The following is a 13,154-nucleotide window of genomic DNA, read 5'->3' on the forward strand; positions in this document are numbered from 1 at the left end:
TCACAGATGGGATTCAGCCTTGGGCTGAGCTCCAACCTTGCGCACATCCGACTACACATCATTCTAAAATAAAATGTATTTACTTAATATTTCAGAAATTTAAGACAGACATTCATTAATGTTTAGAAGCACATGGCAAATCTCTGTAATCATAGGGCATGTAAGCGCGTAATCTCGGACCCACAATTAGCACAGCTACTGAACTGGTGCTCTAACACATTGAAGGCTGAGCCATTTATTAGCAGGACACTGTAGTGTAGGTCTCTGCATAAATGTTAAATAGTGAACTCTGTCAAAACTCGTGAAAAATATCAAAAGAAATGTACAGTAAAACCTCAGTTATATGTCAGGGTTTGGTGACTGAGGCCATGACGGATAAGAGAAAAGACGGATAAGAGAATAGCTACTTTAAAAATGATACACAATAGATTAGTTTAGCAAATAGGTGTATTTATTTACAAAAAAAACTATACTAAAAAATACAGTATTAACAAAATTAACGGATGCATTCAAGGTGGAGGTGGGATTACATCAGGGATCAGCTCTGAGCCCTTTCTTATTTGCAATGGTGATGGACAAGGTGACAGACGAGATTAGACAGGAGTCCCCGTGGACTGTGATGTTTGCTGATGACATTGTGATCTGTAGTGAGAGTAGGGAGCAGGTTGAGGAGACCCTGGAGAGGTGGATATATGCTCTAGAGAGGAATGAAGGTCAGTTGGAACAAGACAGAATACATGTGTGTGAATGAGAGGGAGGTCAGTGGAATGGTGAAGATGCAGGGAGTAGAGTTAGTGAAGGTAGAGGAGTTTAAATACTTGGGATCAACAGTACAGAGTAATGGGGATTGTGGAAGAGAAGTGAAAAAGAGAGTGCAGGCAGCATGGAGTGGGTGGAGAAGAGTATCAGGAGTAATTTGTGACAGACGGGTATCAGCAAGAGTGAAAGGGAAGGTCTACAGGACGGTAGTGAGACCAGCTATGTTATGTACGTTGGAGACGGTGGCACTGACCAGAAAGCAGGAGACAGAGATGGAGGTGGCAGAACTAAAGATGCTAGGTATGACGAGGATGGACAGGATTAGAAATGAGGACATTAGATGGTCAGCTCAGGTGGAACGGTTGGGAGACAAAGTCAAAGAGGCGAGATTGCGTTGGTTTGGACATGTGCAGAGGAGAGATGCTGGGTGTATTGGGAGAAGGATGATAAGGATAGAGCTGCCAGGGAAGAGGAAAAGAGGAAGGCCTAAGAGAAGGTTTATGGATGTGGTGAGAGAGGACATGCAGGTGATGGGTGTAACAGAGCAAGATACAGAGGACAGAAAGATATGGAAGAAGATGATCCGCTGTGGCAACCCTTAATGGGAGCAGCCGAAAGAAGAAGAAGTATATACTCGCATTTAAGTTCTCCCGCAGATTAGTTGGGGCTTGATTTTACCATATCATTTCTGGTATTTTATAATGTCAGTCGTATAAGTCGAATGCGGAAGACTCACGCTATTGGTACAGGAGATTACGATATGCTAACGCCCACCTGAGAGAGTAACCACGGAGCACACAGCCTTTTTTTTTCCTATGTATTGTGCCCACATTACCACATGGTAATACCCAAACTATTCTGAAGCGACGTTTGCGCTGATTTGTGTTTTTTTGTATCTCAAACCCTCATACACCTTTATCGTAAGAGCATCCTTTATCTACGATGGAGCATTCAATCAGAAGAAAATATGAAGCTGGTTTTAAATTAAGAGTTGTTGAAGTGGCAAAAAAAATTGGATTTGTCTGAGAAAAAGTCGGGGTCTGATTTTATGATCGATTTTTCAGGTTTCAAGACCCGACTTGTACGCGAGTATATACGGTATATAATATTGTAATGACCAGCGTAATAAGCAAATACAACTGAGAGGTAGTAGGTATTCATTTTGTTGCTTTTTTTTCTTTCTAAATATGACTTATCTAAACCAGCCATCCAGTTTCCAACCCGCTGAATCCGAACACAGGGTCACGGGGGTCTGCTGGAGCCAATCCCAGCCAACACAGGGCACAAGGCAGGAACCAATCCCGGGCAGGGTGCCAACACAAACACATCCACACATCAAGCACACACTAGGGCCAAATTAGAATCGCCAATCCACCTAACCTGCATGTCTTTGGACTGTGGGAGGAAACCGGAGCGCCCGGAGGAAACCCACGCAGACACGGGGAGAACATGCAAACTCCACGCAGGGAGGGCCCCGGAAGCGAACCCAGGTCACCAGGTCTCTCAACTGTGAGGCAGCAGCGCTACCCACTGCGCCACTGTGCCACCCCTTATCTAAACCTGTTTAGGTAAACAATATGTTAATATCTTTTGAGTTTACTCTGACAGCAGCCTATTGATAGATAGGCACATCTTTTTGAGAACCTTTCCTGCCTGTTGAGGGACAGCAGCGCTACCACTGTGCCTCCGTGCCACCCGTTTTTCTTTCTAAATGGAAGTAATTGTAGCAAAGTCTTATTTAGGCAGCTGAAATGTTAACATCTTTTGAGTTTAAATTCACAGCAGGCTGTTGATGGATAGGCATATTTTTTTGAGAACTCTCCTTGCTCATAGTTCACATTTCTGTTGTCTTTATTGTGAAAGGTATGTTATGGAAAAAATAAGCAGGAACCCTTCTAGCAAGTCTGTTGTTCATGATGTTTATCAGCTCGTGCTAGGTTTTCCACAGAAACTGCAAAATAATACTAGGCATAAAAGGGGGTCATAATTTTAACTTTACGTGTGTGTGACAAGTAGCTTCTTTAGCATTACGTTTACCCTCAGAAAAATGAGCCAAAAACATGAAAAAGTTTCTTGGCAAGAATAAATGTTATTAATACCAAAAGGTCAGTATAGAAACTGTAGAAAAGGTAGGTACAGTACTGACACAGATTTAGTTTTGAAACAGTCAATACACAGCCCAGTATGCAGTCAAGACTGTAGAAATGTGTTTCTTTGTACCCTTTTCTTATGTTTCTTTTCTGTTGCTTAAACATGACAGGGTAGAATATCAGTGCCTGATCCACTCGATCGACACACCCATTGTGTTATTGTAGGCTACCATAGTGCAAGGCTTAGTGTCTCCTACATTTCTTCTGACATGAACATTAACTTTAACCCACACAAGTGCCATATGAATAATGGATGCACAGTCCATCTTTCTCTAGTACTTCAAGAGGCTTACTTACCATTGGCACAGACAATGTACAATGTCTTAGATATACAGTATCTCAGACCTAAATATTACTTTGATCTCCCAGAGTATATTTAAACATACAAAGGTCTACCTCCTTGGCTATAGGCCATTTATAAACCCCTGATGTCTTACTTTAATGCACTATTCAGTTTTGGACAGAGCTTGTTGTCCTCAGCCAATAAACCTCACAGTTTGGATCATATGGCGCTTCCTTACTGCTCCAGGTTCTTTAAATTTTTACCTTATTACTTCAATCACTTTGGATATAAAGACGAAGTATAGAAAGTTAAAAGAAACTTGGTATTTATTGAAGAAAAATAGTAATAGTAGATGATAGTATTAAAGAAAATATAGGTAGTAAAATCTGGATATATAAATATTCTTTAGAAAAAGCTTACAAAAAGAGTCAAAGATGAATGTCCTCAGATGGCTTTTGATCTAGCAGTTGGTGAAATGCATCCTCCAACGTTAAGATGAAATGGTCACACGTGTCTTGGTCTCTTCTGCTGACGTTGCCTTTTTGTTATGTGTTTCTTCTTCTGGTGTTGCTCTCGGACAAGGCATATTTATTTTAAGATTCCACGTGGGATTCCGGAACATGTGATGTGACACACATATGATTGGCCTTATGATAAATGACTTTGCTTACAGTCTTTGATCTTTTAAGTATGTCCGAATTGCTTCCTTTCCCAAGCTGTAAACCAATTTGGCAATTCTTAGTCCTAGGGGCGCCCATCTGTTCACAGTTTATAAAGTAATCAGTTCAGCCTGGGGCATCATCCTGGTCTTTTACTTTGTTTGCACAGATGTTTTAGAAATGAGGTTCAATTAAGGAAGAGGAGATGCTATGATTTTAAATACAATGGTACCTTGAGATACGAGTGCCCCAACATACAAGTTTTTTGAGATACGAGCCGTCACTAGGTTGATTTTTTGCCTTGAGTCACGAGCCAAAATTCAAGATACGAGCCATCAAAGAGCTTGTCGCCACACATTCTGAGGATCTGACGATGGAGGAGTTGACAGAACTACAGGCGTAGCAACATACGGAGGTTCTGCTTGAGACTGGTATCACAGAGGAGACAGAGGCGGAGGAGGTTATCTCTTCAAGTGAGATAAAGGAAGTGTTGGCAATGTGGGAAAAAGTTTCGGACTTGATTGAAAAGGTCGTGTAACGGTGCAATTTAATGACGCTTGCCTAACTCATTTCAGAAACATTCTAAAAGGGAGGAAGAAACGAAGCTCCTTGGACAGCGTGGCAAAAAAGAAAAAAAAAACTAGTGAAGAAGAAAATTAAGTTAGGCAAAAGTGAAGTGAAAGAAAAAAATAATACAATACGCTAACTGGCTCTGCCAACATCTGTTTATTTCTTTATATTCTCATTTATGTATTAAGTTTTGTTTTGTTTGTATACAATATTTGTTCATTATAAATACATTTTTCTTATGTTGAAAACATTTAATAAAAAATTGGGGTGGTTTTTTGGGGGCTGGCACGAATTAATCTCATTTCAATTAATTTCAATGGGGAAAATTGATTTGAGATACAAGCATTTTGAATTATGAGCTCGGTCACGGAATGAATTAAACTCGTGTCTCAAGGTACCACTGTACCTCCTTTTAAAATTAAGTTAACCTTTGTTTGTGTGGGCAAAAAAAATGTAAAACATAAAAATTTTAAATCCGCATTACAATCAGTATCACTATCCGTGTCAATGTCTGATGGCCCATTCCATTGTTATCAGCATCGCTTAATTCAGCTAATGGTTCAGTTTCAGTTTGTTCTAAAACTGGATTTACTGCTTTTTCTTTACACACCATTGTGTGTTTTGTGTGAACGAGCCCCGGACACAGACAGGCAGACATGTTAGTTGCACCAGCACATGTTTATTTACACTATTTACAAAGTTCCGTGCCACACAAACAAACACCAAGGCTCCCCCCAAAGTCCAGGCTTCTCTCTCTCAGCCTTCTCTCACACGTCTCGGGCCTCTCCTTTGCCTCCTCCCAGACCTCGTCCTTCTCCTCACCCGACTCCAGTCCTTAATGAGGGGAGGCAGCTCCTTATATAGGCAGGTGGTTGATGACCACGCCCTGCCACCTGCCACATTTGGTTAAAGGCTCCACCCCATTCTTGAACATTGATGAATTACCTAAAGTGGCAAAATGCAATTCAAGTTTTTTTTTAATGATAGCATGTTATTTATCTAATGGATGGCAGGAGATTTACTATCCCGAGCGTTATTCAGACTTCATGCTGTACATTTTTATTCTAGCCCTAGAGATGCTTGGAGTTAATATTGCTATACCTTAGCCAGAGTTACTTCCCTGGCTGGGGTTCAAATTCATGTTTAATATCATCACTGATTCTTTTGTATGTATTAATTTTATTTATACAGTGATACCTTGAGATACTAGTTTAATTCGATCCGTGACCGAGCTCTTAAGTCAAAATGCTTGTATCTCAAATTAATTTTCCCCATTGAAATTAATTGAAATGAGATTAATTCGTGCAAGCCCCCAAAAAACCACCCCAATTTTTTGTTAAATGTTTTCAACATAAGAAAAATGTATTTATAATGAACAAATATTGTATACAAACAAATGCATAAAAGAGAATCTAAAGAAATAAACAGACGTTGGCAAAGCCGATTAGCATATTGTAATGTTTTTTTTCTTTCACTTCACTTTTGCTTAACTTAATTTTCTTTTTCACTAGTTTTTTTCTTTTTTGCCACGCTTTCATCACTTTCATTCGCATGGCATTTCAATAGAAACCTGTCCAAGGAGCTTTGTTTAGTCCTCCCCTTTAGAATGTTTCTGAAATGAGTTAGGCAAGTGTCATTGAATAGCGGCGCTGCAACTTCAGTTTCATTTCAGTAAAGCCAGTCGTTAGGCAAGTGTCATTGAATAGCGGCGCTGCAACTTCAGTTTCATTTCAGTAAAGCCAGTCGTTAGGCAAGTGTCATTGAATAGCGGCGCTGCAACTTCAGTTTCATTTCAGTAAAGTCAGGCGTTAGGCAAGTGTCATTAAATAGCGCCACTGTATGATCAGTTGTAATTTTTTCAGGGTGTTTCTTTTCTTTAAAGTTCGAAACTTTTTCCCACATTGCAAACACTTCCTTTATCTCACTTTAAGAGATAAACTCCTCCACGATACCGATCTCCTGCAGAACCTCCGTATGTTGCTGCGTATGTAGTTCCGTCAACTCCTCTGTCGTCAGTTCCTCGGAATGTGCGGGGAGAAGCTCTTTGATGGCTCGTATTTCGAATTTTGGCTCGTAACTCAAGACAAAAAATCGACCTAGTGACGGCTTGTATCTCAAAAAACTCGTCCATTGGGGCACTCATATCTCAAGGTATCACTGTATTTATTTATTATTGATTGTGTTCATGTTTCACACCTCGGCAATGTTCCCTCTATATTATCAGTGTTTTCCCAAGTGGCAGAAACACAAGCCAATCACTGCCAGGAACTGCCCTCCGCCTATAACTCTGGAGGGTCTTCTACTGTTCCTGGCAGCTGTTAGTGAATGCGCTTCAGAGTCGTGAGTTCTTGTGTTTTGATTTTACTTAATAATTTTCTGGATTTTTTGACCTATTTCTCTGTTTTTCAAGCATTCTTGGGATTTCATATTGGAACTCCTGCTTGATTTTGGATTTACATTTAACAGAAATGTTATGCTTTTTGTCCACTTCAGAGCTCTTTTTCTTGTGACAAATATTTTTATTTACAAAGATTATTCTTTTCTCTTATTCTAGCTGTCTTCTGGTGGAATACCCGCTTCTAGGGGGCATTTTTAAGTGTGCTTTTGGAACTTGTTAGTTCCTGGGACTCCCAGATCACGTCAGATGCCAAAGAAAGGGATTTGTTGCCTGTACTCCATAAGTGGAATAGAATTTTAAATTCTATTATCCCATCCATCCATCCATTTTCCAACCCGCTGAATCCGAACACAGGGTCACGGGTAAATTCTATTAGACATATATAAACAAAAGACCTGTGTGTGTGTATAGGGCAGTCTGCTCTGCTCATGCTCAACCACAGCCACTAGAAGACGTAAGCATGCTCTTTTAATTTTTTTCGGTGCTTCATGCTCCTCACTTCTCACTATGAAAAACCTGTGTGCAGCAAACGCTACCGCGCAACAACAACGTCGTGCTGATGATGCAGATAAAGAGCCACAGCGTCGAAAGGAAGCAAATGGTGCAGCTCAAAAACGTGCAGGTGAAACAACTCAGCAACAGTGGGCAAGGCTTGAAGTTTTCCCTAAAAACATTGTCTTTCTGGAGGTATTTTCTCGAGACAAAGATTAATAGGACTCATATGCCGGCCATACGACTAAGATATGGCATCGACAGTGGGGCAGCAAACACAGGGTGTGGGTCCACGTCCTCTGCCCTTGGTAATTCTTAAGAGTTACCTGACGCCTCTCCGAGTTCATGAATATAGTAAAACTGATAGGAAGTGTTAATGTTGTTTTTGTCCCAAAGACCACACACAGCTAGTATTTTGTAAATCTCAGGCCGTCGGTGTAACAGGAATTGCTCAAACTAGTTAATGCACGGAGTAATTTTTTTTCATACAGGGTGAGCCAAAATGAAGTACCACATTTCTCAAGGTCATTGTGCAAGGTAGAGACTGCCGGGTGGGTTGGGGTGGGGGGTCCTTTAATAGGCGATCCCTTGTAGTTTTCAGTCAGCAACATGACTTGGTCCGGTGCAGACCGTGCTTTCGCTGTCAAAGCATTCCTTCAGAAACAACGAATCCATCATCACTACGCACCGCGCCTTCGGAACGCACTTCAGCATTGCTCCTAAAGGTGACATCCCAAATCGGAAAACAATTCTTCAGCGGATGGCTAAATTTAGACAGATGGGTACAACACTGAACAGAAAATCTCCAGGCCATCCTTGGACTGTACGAACGCCTGAAAACATCCAAGCTGTAAGGGCATCGATTTTGCAGCACATCCCGTTTTTTAGTTATGATGTTGGACAACTAGGGTGACTGGACAGTAAAGGTGGATAACCATTTTTATTCTGTAAATGAACAAGCACCCCCTGCTGAATACACATGGACAATGTACCAAAGTCACAAATATTGTACTTTTAGCCTTGACCGTACCAAGTGAACAGTTAAGGAGCTGGTGACTGTGGGAATGTGGGTATAACTCACTCACCCCTCCACATCTGCACCCAACAGCTATTTGTCATGTCAGTGTGTCGTCAGCGTTGCCTGTGTACACATACTCTACTGTTTCATTCACCTTAGGATTTTTCTTTTCATACATTTCAGGGCGCTATAATGATCTACCTATTGAAACTAAGAACCCACATTCTCTTGGTTAGATGGGGGGCTTTGCAGCGTGAGCTGCATGGAGACCTCCATTCGTCAGCCGTGCAGAGCCTTTGTCCGACCACTGCAAGCGCTGCACTTCCCTGGTGACGTCAGCTGACCTCTCTTCCTCTCTGTGTCAGCCCCCACTGTCTCTGCGCAGCGTCACTACTACATTCCACCTGTCCACAGTGCAAATCCCACCCTTACCGGCAATTGATTTGCCGTGGACTTGCATCACGAAACATCTTAGTATGAAGATTTGTGCTGTGGTGAAATATCGGTTGTGAGTTGGGAAACTGCATCTTCTGGCTCAGAGGCATTAAATGGTTTGCGGCATGAACTGCATAGAGAGCTCCATGCGTCAGCCACACAGAGACCATCTCTGACCACTGTGTGCAAAGCGCTTTCCTGATGACATCAGTTGATATCTCTCTCTCTCTCTCTCTGTGTCAGGGCCCACCTGCTGTGTACAGCAACGCCACTACACTCCACCTGTCCACAGTGCACATCCCATCCTTATCACCAATTGAATCACTGAGGACTCATACTATGAAGCATCTCAGTTCAAAGATGTGCGTTGCGATTTAACTACCGGTGGTGAGCTGCGAGACCGCGTCAGCTGGCTCAGAAGCGAGTGCTTTAAAGCGTGAACTAAATGGAGACCTCCGTCTGTTATCTGTGCAGGGCCCATCTCTGTTCTTCCCTGATGATGTCTCTCTGTCTGCGTCAGGCCCCATCTTCTGTGTACAGCATCGCCAATAAAGCGACCATCTGTTTCATCTGAGTTTTCAGCTCTTCAAGGTAGCATCAGTCCACATTACCGCGGATAACTGGGGTTCTACTGTGTTGTATATTGAAAGTGCCCACAAACACCTGGCAGGAAAAATGTGTGTATGAAGTGCGACAATAATAGTCTGTAGTATTTTTAACAAATTTTGTTTTTTTTTCTTAGGTTGTTTTATGAGCCGGTCACGACTCCCTGTGGACACACATTCTGTAAGAGCTGCATTGAGCGAAGCTTGGACCATAATGTGCGCTGCCCACTTTGTAAACAGAACCTCAGAGAGGTATGATAATAGTGAAGCTCTTTTATTTTTTGTTTTATATTCCTCTTTAGTTTCCTAGCCTGTGCCGTATGTACTGTATGTGTTTCAAACATTTTCAAATTTTTGAACACCCTTTGTAAGAGCCATTTTCCTTGTTCAATAAGATTCATGAATATTTCTTAGATGACAATGCATAAATAACGGGAGGTTCCTATAACCCCCGTAAATAGAATCGTAGTGGTATATTCTTACCATTTCTAACAGCTTGGAGAAAACATTATTCTTCAGTTAGTTAGTGACAGCCTTGCCTTGTATAAGGTGTAGAGGCATACGGTTTTTAACCGTGATCGCACGTCACCGTGCCTGGACACTTGCCTATGTGCCAACCGGCTTACGAGCCTTTTGAGTGTGTGAAGTAAATATGCACTTAACAGTATTTAATGTATGTGTTGTACCGTACGTAAAGCGTACAGAAGAAGAAGCTAAGAACCTTTAAGTAGAGAAAACGAAATTAAGAACCTTTAAGTAGAGAAGAAGAAACGTGACCGCACGTAACAGTGCTTGATGACCTACGGGCTCTTTGAATGTGAGAAATAACAAGTAAAGAAAACTTGTTTACTTAAGTACCGCACCGTACGCTAAGGCGTACAGAAGAAGAAATTAAGAACCTTAAGGTATAGAAATAACTAAAGTCTTTCAAGAAAAGCTAAGTTTAAAGAAGATATTTTTTTCCCCTTTTTTGCCTATTATTCTACGTGTGTAACTATTTTTTCTTTTATTCTTGTGTGGATTATTTGCTTTTAACTTTCACTAAATATCTTTAAAACGAACTCTTGGACTCTGAGAAATCTTTTGACACGCGTCTTACCCGTGCCTGATGACACCTTATATTTTAGCAGCTACACCCTTTTATATTATGACAGTTTCAAATCTTATTAATCCAAAACAGGATCTTGAAGGGCTATTGCTTGCCTTGGCAGCACTACGCCAGGACAAGTTTAATGTTGGTAATTGTAATTATGTCGGTAAAAGTAATTATACATAGGAAGTAAAATTGTGAGGTTTGAATACACAGTAGGGGGTCTGAAAAATCAAAAGTATGCTTTGTGAGTAGGATTTAGGAGTCATATGGACTCAACACTATCAACTGCCAGTCAGTGTTCAGAAGCCATTAAGAAAGCTAACAGAATGTCAGGTTATATAGCGCCTTGATGTGTGGAATACAAGTCCAAGAAGGTTCTGCTCAAGCTTTATATATAACTTTTTACTGGGAAGGCCTTATAATAGCTTTTTACTGGGGAGACCTCATGTGGAGTGCTGGGTGCAGTTTTTGCTACAAAAAAAAGCAATAGAAAAAGTCCAGAGAAGAGTGAGGAGACTGATTCAAGGTCTACAGGAGATGAGTTATGAAGAACGGTTCAAAACCTTTTCAGTGTAAGCAAAAGACAATTAAGTGGACACCTGATTGAAGTGTTCAAAATTATGAAAGGAATTAGTCCAGTGGATTGAGACAGTGACTTCAAAATGAGTTCATCAAGAACACGGGGACACAGTTGGAAATTTAAGGGTAAGTTTCACACAAACATTAGGAAGTTTTTTCTTTACAAAGAGACCCACAGACACATGGAATAAATGACCAAGTAGAACTTCAGGGACCTTCAAAACTCGACTTGATGTTATTTTGTAATAATTAAGTGGACAGGACTGGTGAGCTTTGTTAGGCTGATTGTCCTGTCCTTGTTGAGATTGTTCAAATGTTAGGTCACCTGTAGTTACTTATGTAGTGTCCTCCATGAATTTTGGAAGATAGAGGCCAAAATTATTTTTTTTTTCCGTATACACAAGTAGTGCTGGGCGGTATGACCAAAATTCTATATCACGGTATTTTTCAAAATGATACCGGTTTCACGGTATTCGACGGTATTTTTTTCCTGTGCATGAGTGGATGTTAACCACATTTTCCAGTGCAATTACTGCAGTAGACTGGCTAAGAATAACCTATTCTACTGTCATGAGAATTGTACATTCTACAAAAAAACATTTTAATGTGCACACTAAGGTTGGGTGGTATCCAAATTTTGATACCGTCAAACCTCCTCCCTATTTTACCTCGGTATACGGTATTACCGTGAATAATAAAAAAAATGTGACGTAAGGCTCAGACAGCGTCACCAAACTGTTGGCTTGTGCCTAAACCGTTCAGAAACTGAATATCAAACACTAATACTGAAACAATAACAAAATAACATGCAGAACAATATTAACAACTTTTATTAGCAACAAATAGCAGTTTATAAAAAAGTGCAAATACAACAGTCAAACAGAATTAAATTAACATAAACATCCAGAACAGTTTTCGCGTGGAGACGCGCACACAAATCAATTAAATTAAATCACACCTCCTGAACAACTTTTAATAACAAAGAAGAGCAGCTTATAAAAAAGTGCAAATAGACCCACAACAGTCAACCAGAGTTGAATTAACATAAACATCATCCATATTATAAAACGTATTGCAAAGCAATAGTCCTAAACAAAAACTTCTTTCCAGTCTTCTTTCCAATATTGTTTTTAACGTAAACCAAATAAAAATACCTGAATCAATTAAATAAATAAAAATAAACACAGTGCGAATAGGAACGAATGGCAAGTGGCATCAATCTAGTCAAGATTTTTCGCTAGAAAAACCAGCATGTTTACTTTGTCCGGCTTTAACAGGGCACGTTGTGGACCAACAACTTTACCTGCGGTGCTGAAAACCCGCTCCGATGGTGTGCTTGTGGCACAGACGCACAGGTACTTTCGTGCCACTCGCGACATCTGGGGAAAACGCCCGGCAGCATTTTTCCACCAGAGAAGTGGGTCCTCGTCTCCTTGAGTAACTGGCTCCAAACAGTAGGCTGTTATTTCAGCTCCGACTCAGTCCTCTACGGTGCCAACGGGACCTGCCATTGCATCAGATTTTTTTTGCAACATACTTCCCAGAGTCATCTTTTTTCGTGAGGGTGCAGGTTGCGCCTCTCCCTCTTCCACTCTGATGGCCACTGGACCTGCTGCCTCTAAGCTCACGATCTCAGCCTGTAATTCAGCCTTGGTCTTAGCCAATGCGTTGTCATCCGTCTCATATCCTCCACGGTAACGATGGTCGAGGAAAGTGCATTTTCGCAATATTTTGCGCACTGAATTGGATTCATACTTGGCCTCCAGCTTTGTTAGAATTCCAGTTTTGATTGACTTTGTTAGCTGGAGGTCATTTTCTGATGCAGCCAACACATTGTCCCTGCAGAGCTGTAGTATGGGGAGGATACAGGAACTGGTCACATAATTTTCTCCTGACAAAATATCAGTGAAGTCACCGACTGGTTTTAGTGCTTCGTGAACAGCTTTCAAGACGTCCATGTCCTGCCAGGTCAGGGACAGGCTGCTCCTTCTGTCATCAGACAGGACGTGTCTGATCGCTTGAGCCTGCTCGAGGATGCGCTCCACCATTGCCAGTTTGGAGCCCCAGCGAGTTGCGCAGTCCTGCCGACAGATGGATGGATGAATTAATTAAT

The 13,154-nt window shown here is 41.2% G+C and overlaps 1 protein-coding gene across 2 annotated transcripts in view; it reads left to right on the plus strand.

The window, feature by feature from the left end:
- lonrf1 (LON peptidase N-terminal domain and ring finger 1) overlaps positions 1–13,154 on the plus strand; it is a 91,928-nt gene that overhangs the window by 34,128 nt on the left and 44,646 nt on the right. For both annotated transcript variants that reach the window (XR_007936306.1, XM_028813091.2), the window contains exon 7: positions 9,507–9,621. Coding sequence is in view for 1 of the 2 variants with exons in the window: in XM_028813091.2 (XP_028668924.1) it covers positions 9,507–9,621 (115 nt within the window). In the remaining variant the exon portion in view is untranslated. The remainder of the gene's footprint in view (positions 1–9,506; positions 9,622–13,154) is intronic.

Source organism: Erpetoichthys calabaricus, chromosome 11 (assembly GCF_900747795.2).
Source record: "Erpetoichthys calabaricus chromosome 11, fErpCal1.3, whole genome shotgun sequence".
Taxonomy (NCBI): Eukaryota; Metazoa; Chordata; class Cladistia; order Polypteriformes; family Polypteridae; genus Erpetoichthys; species Erpetoichthys calabaricus.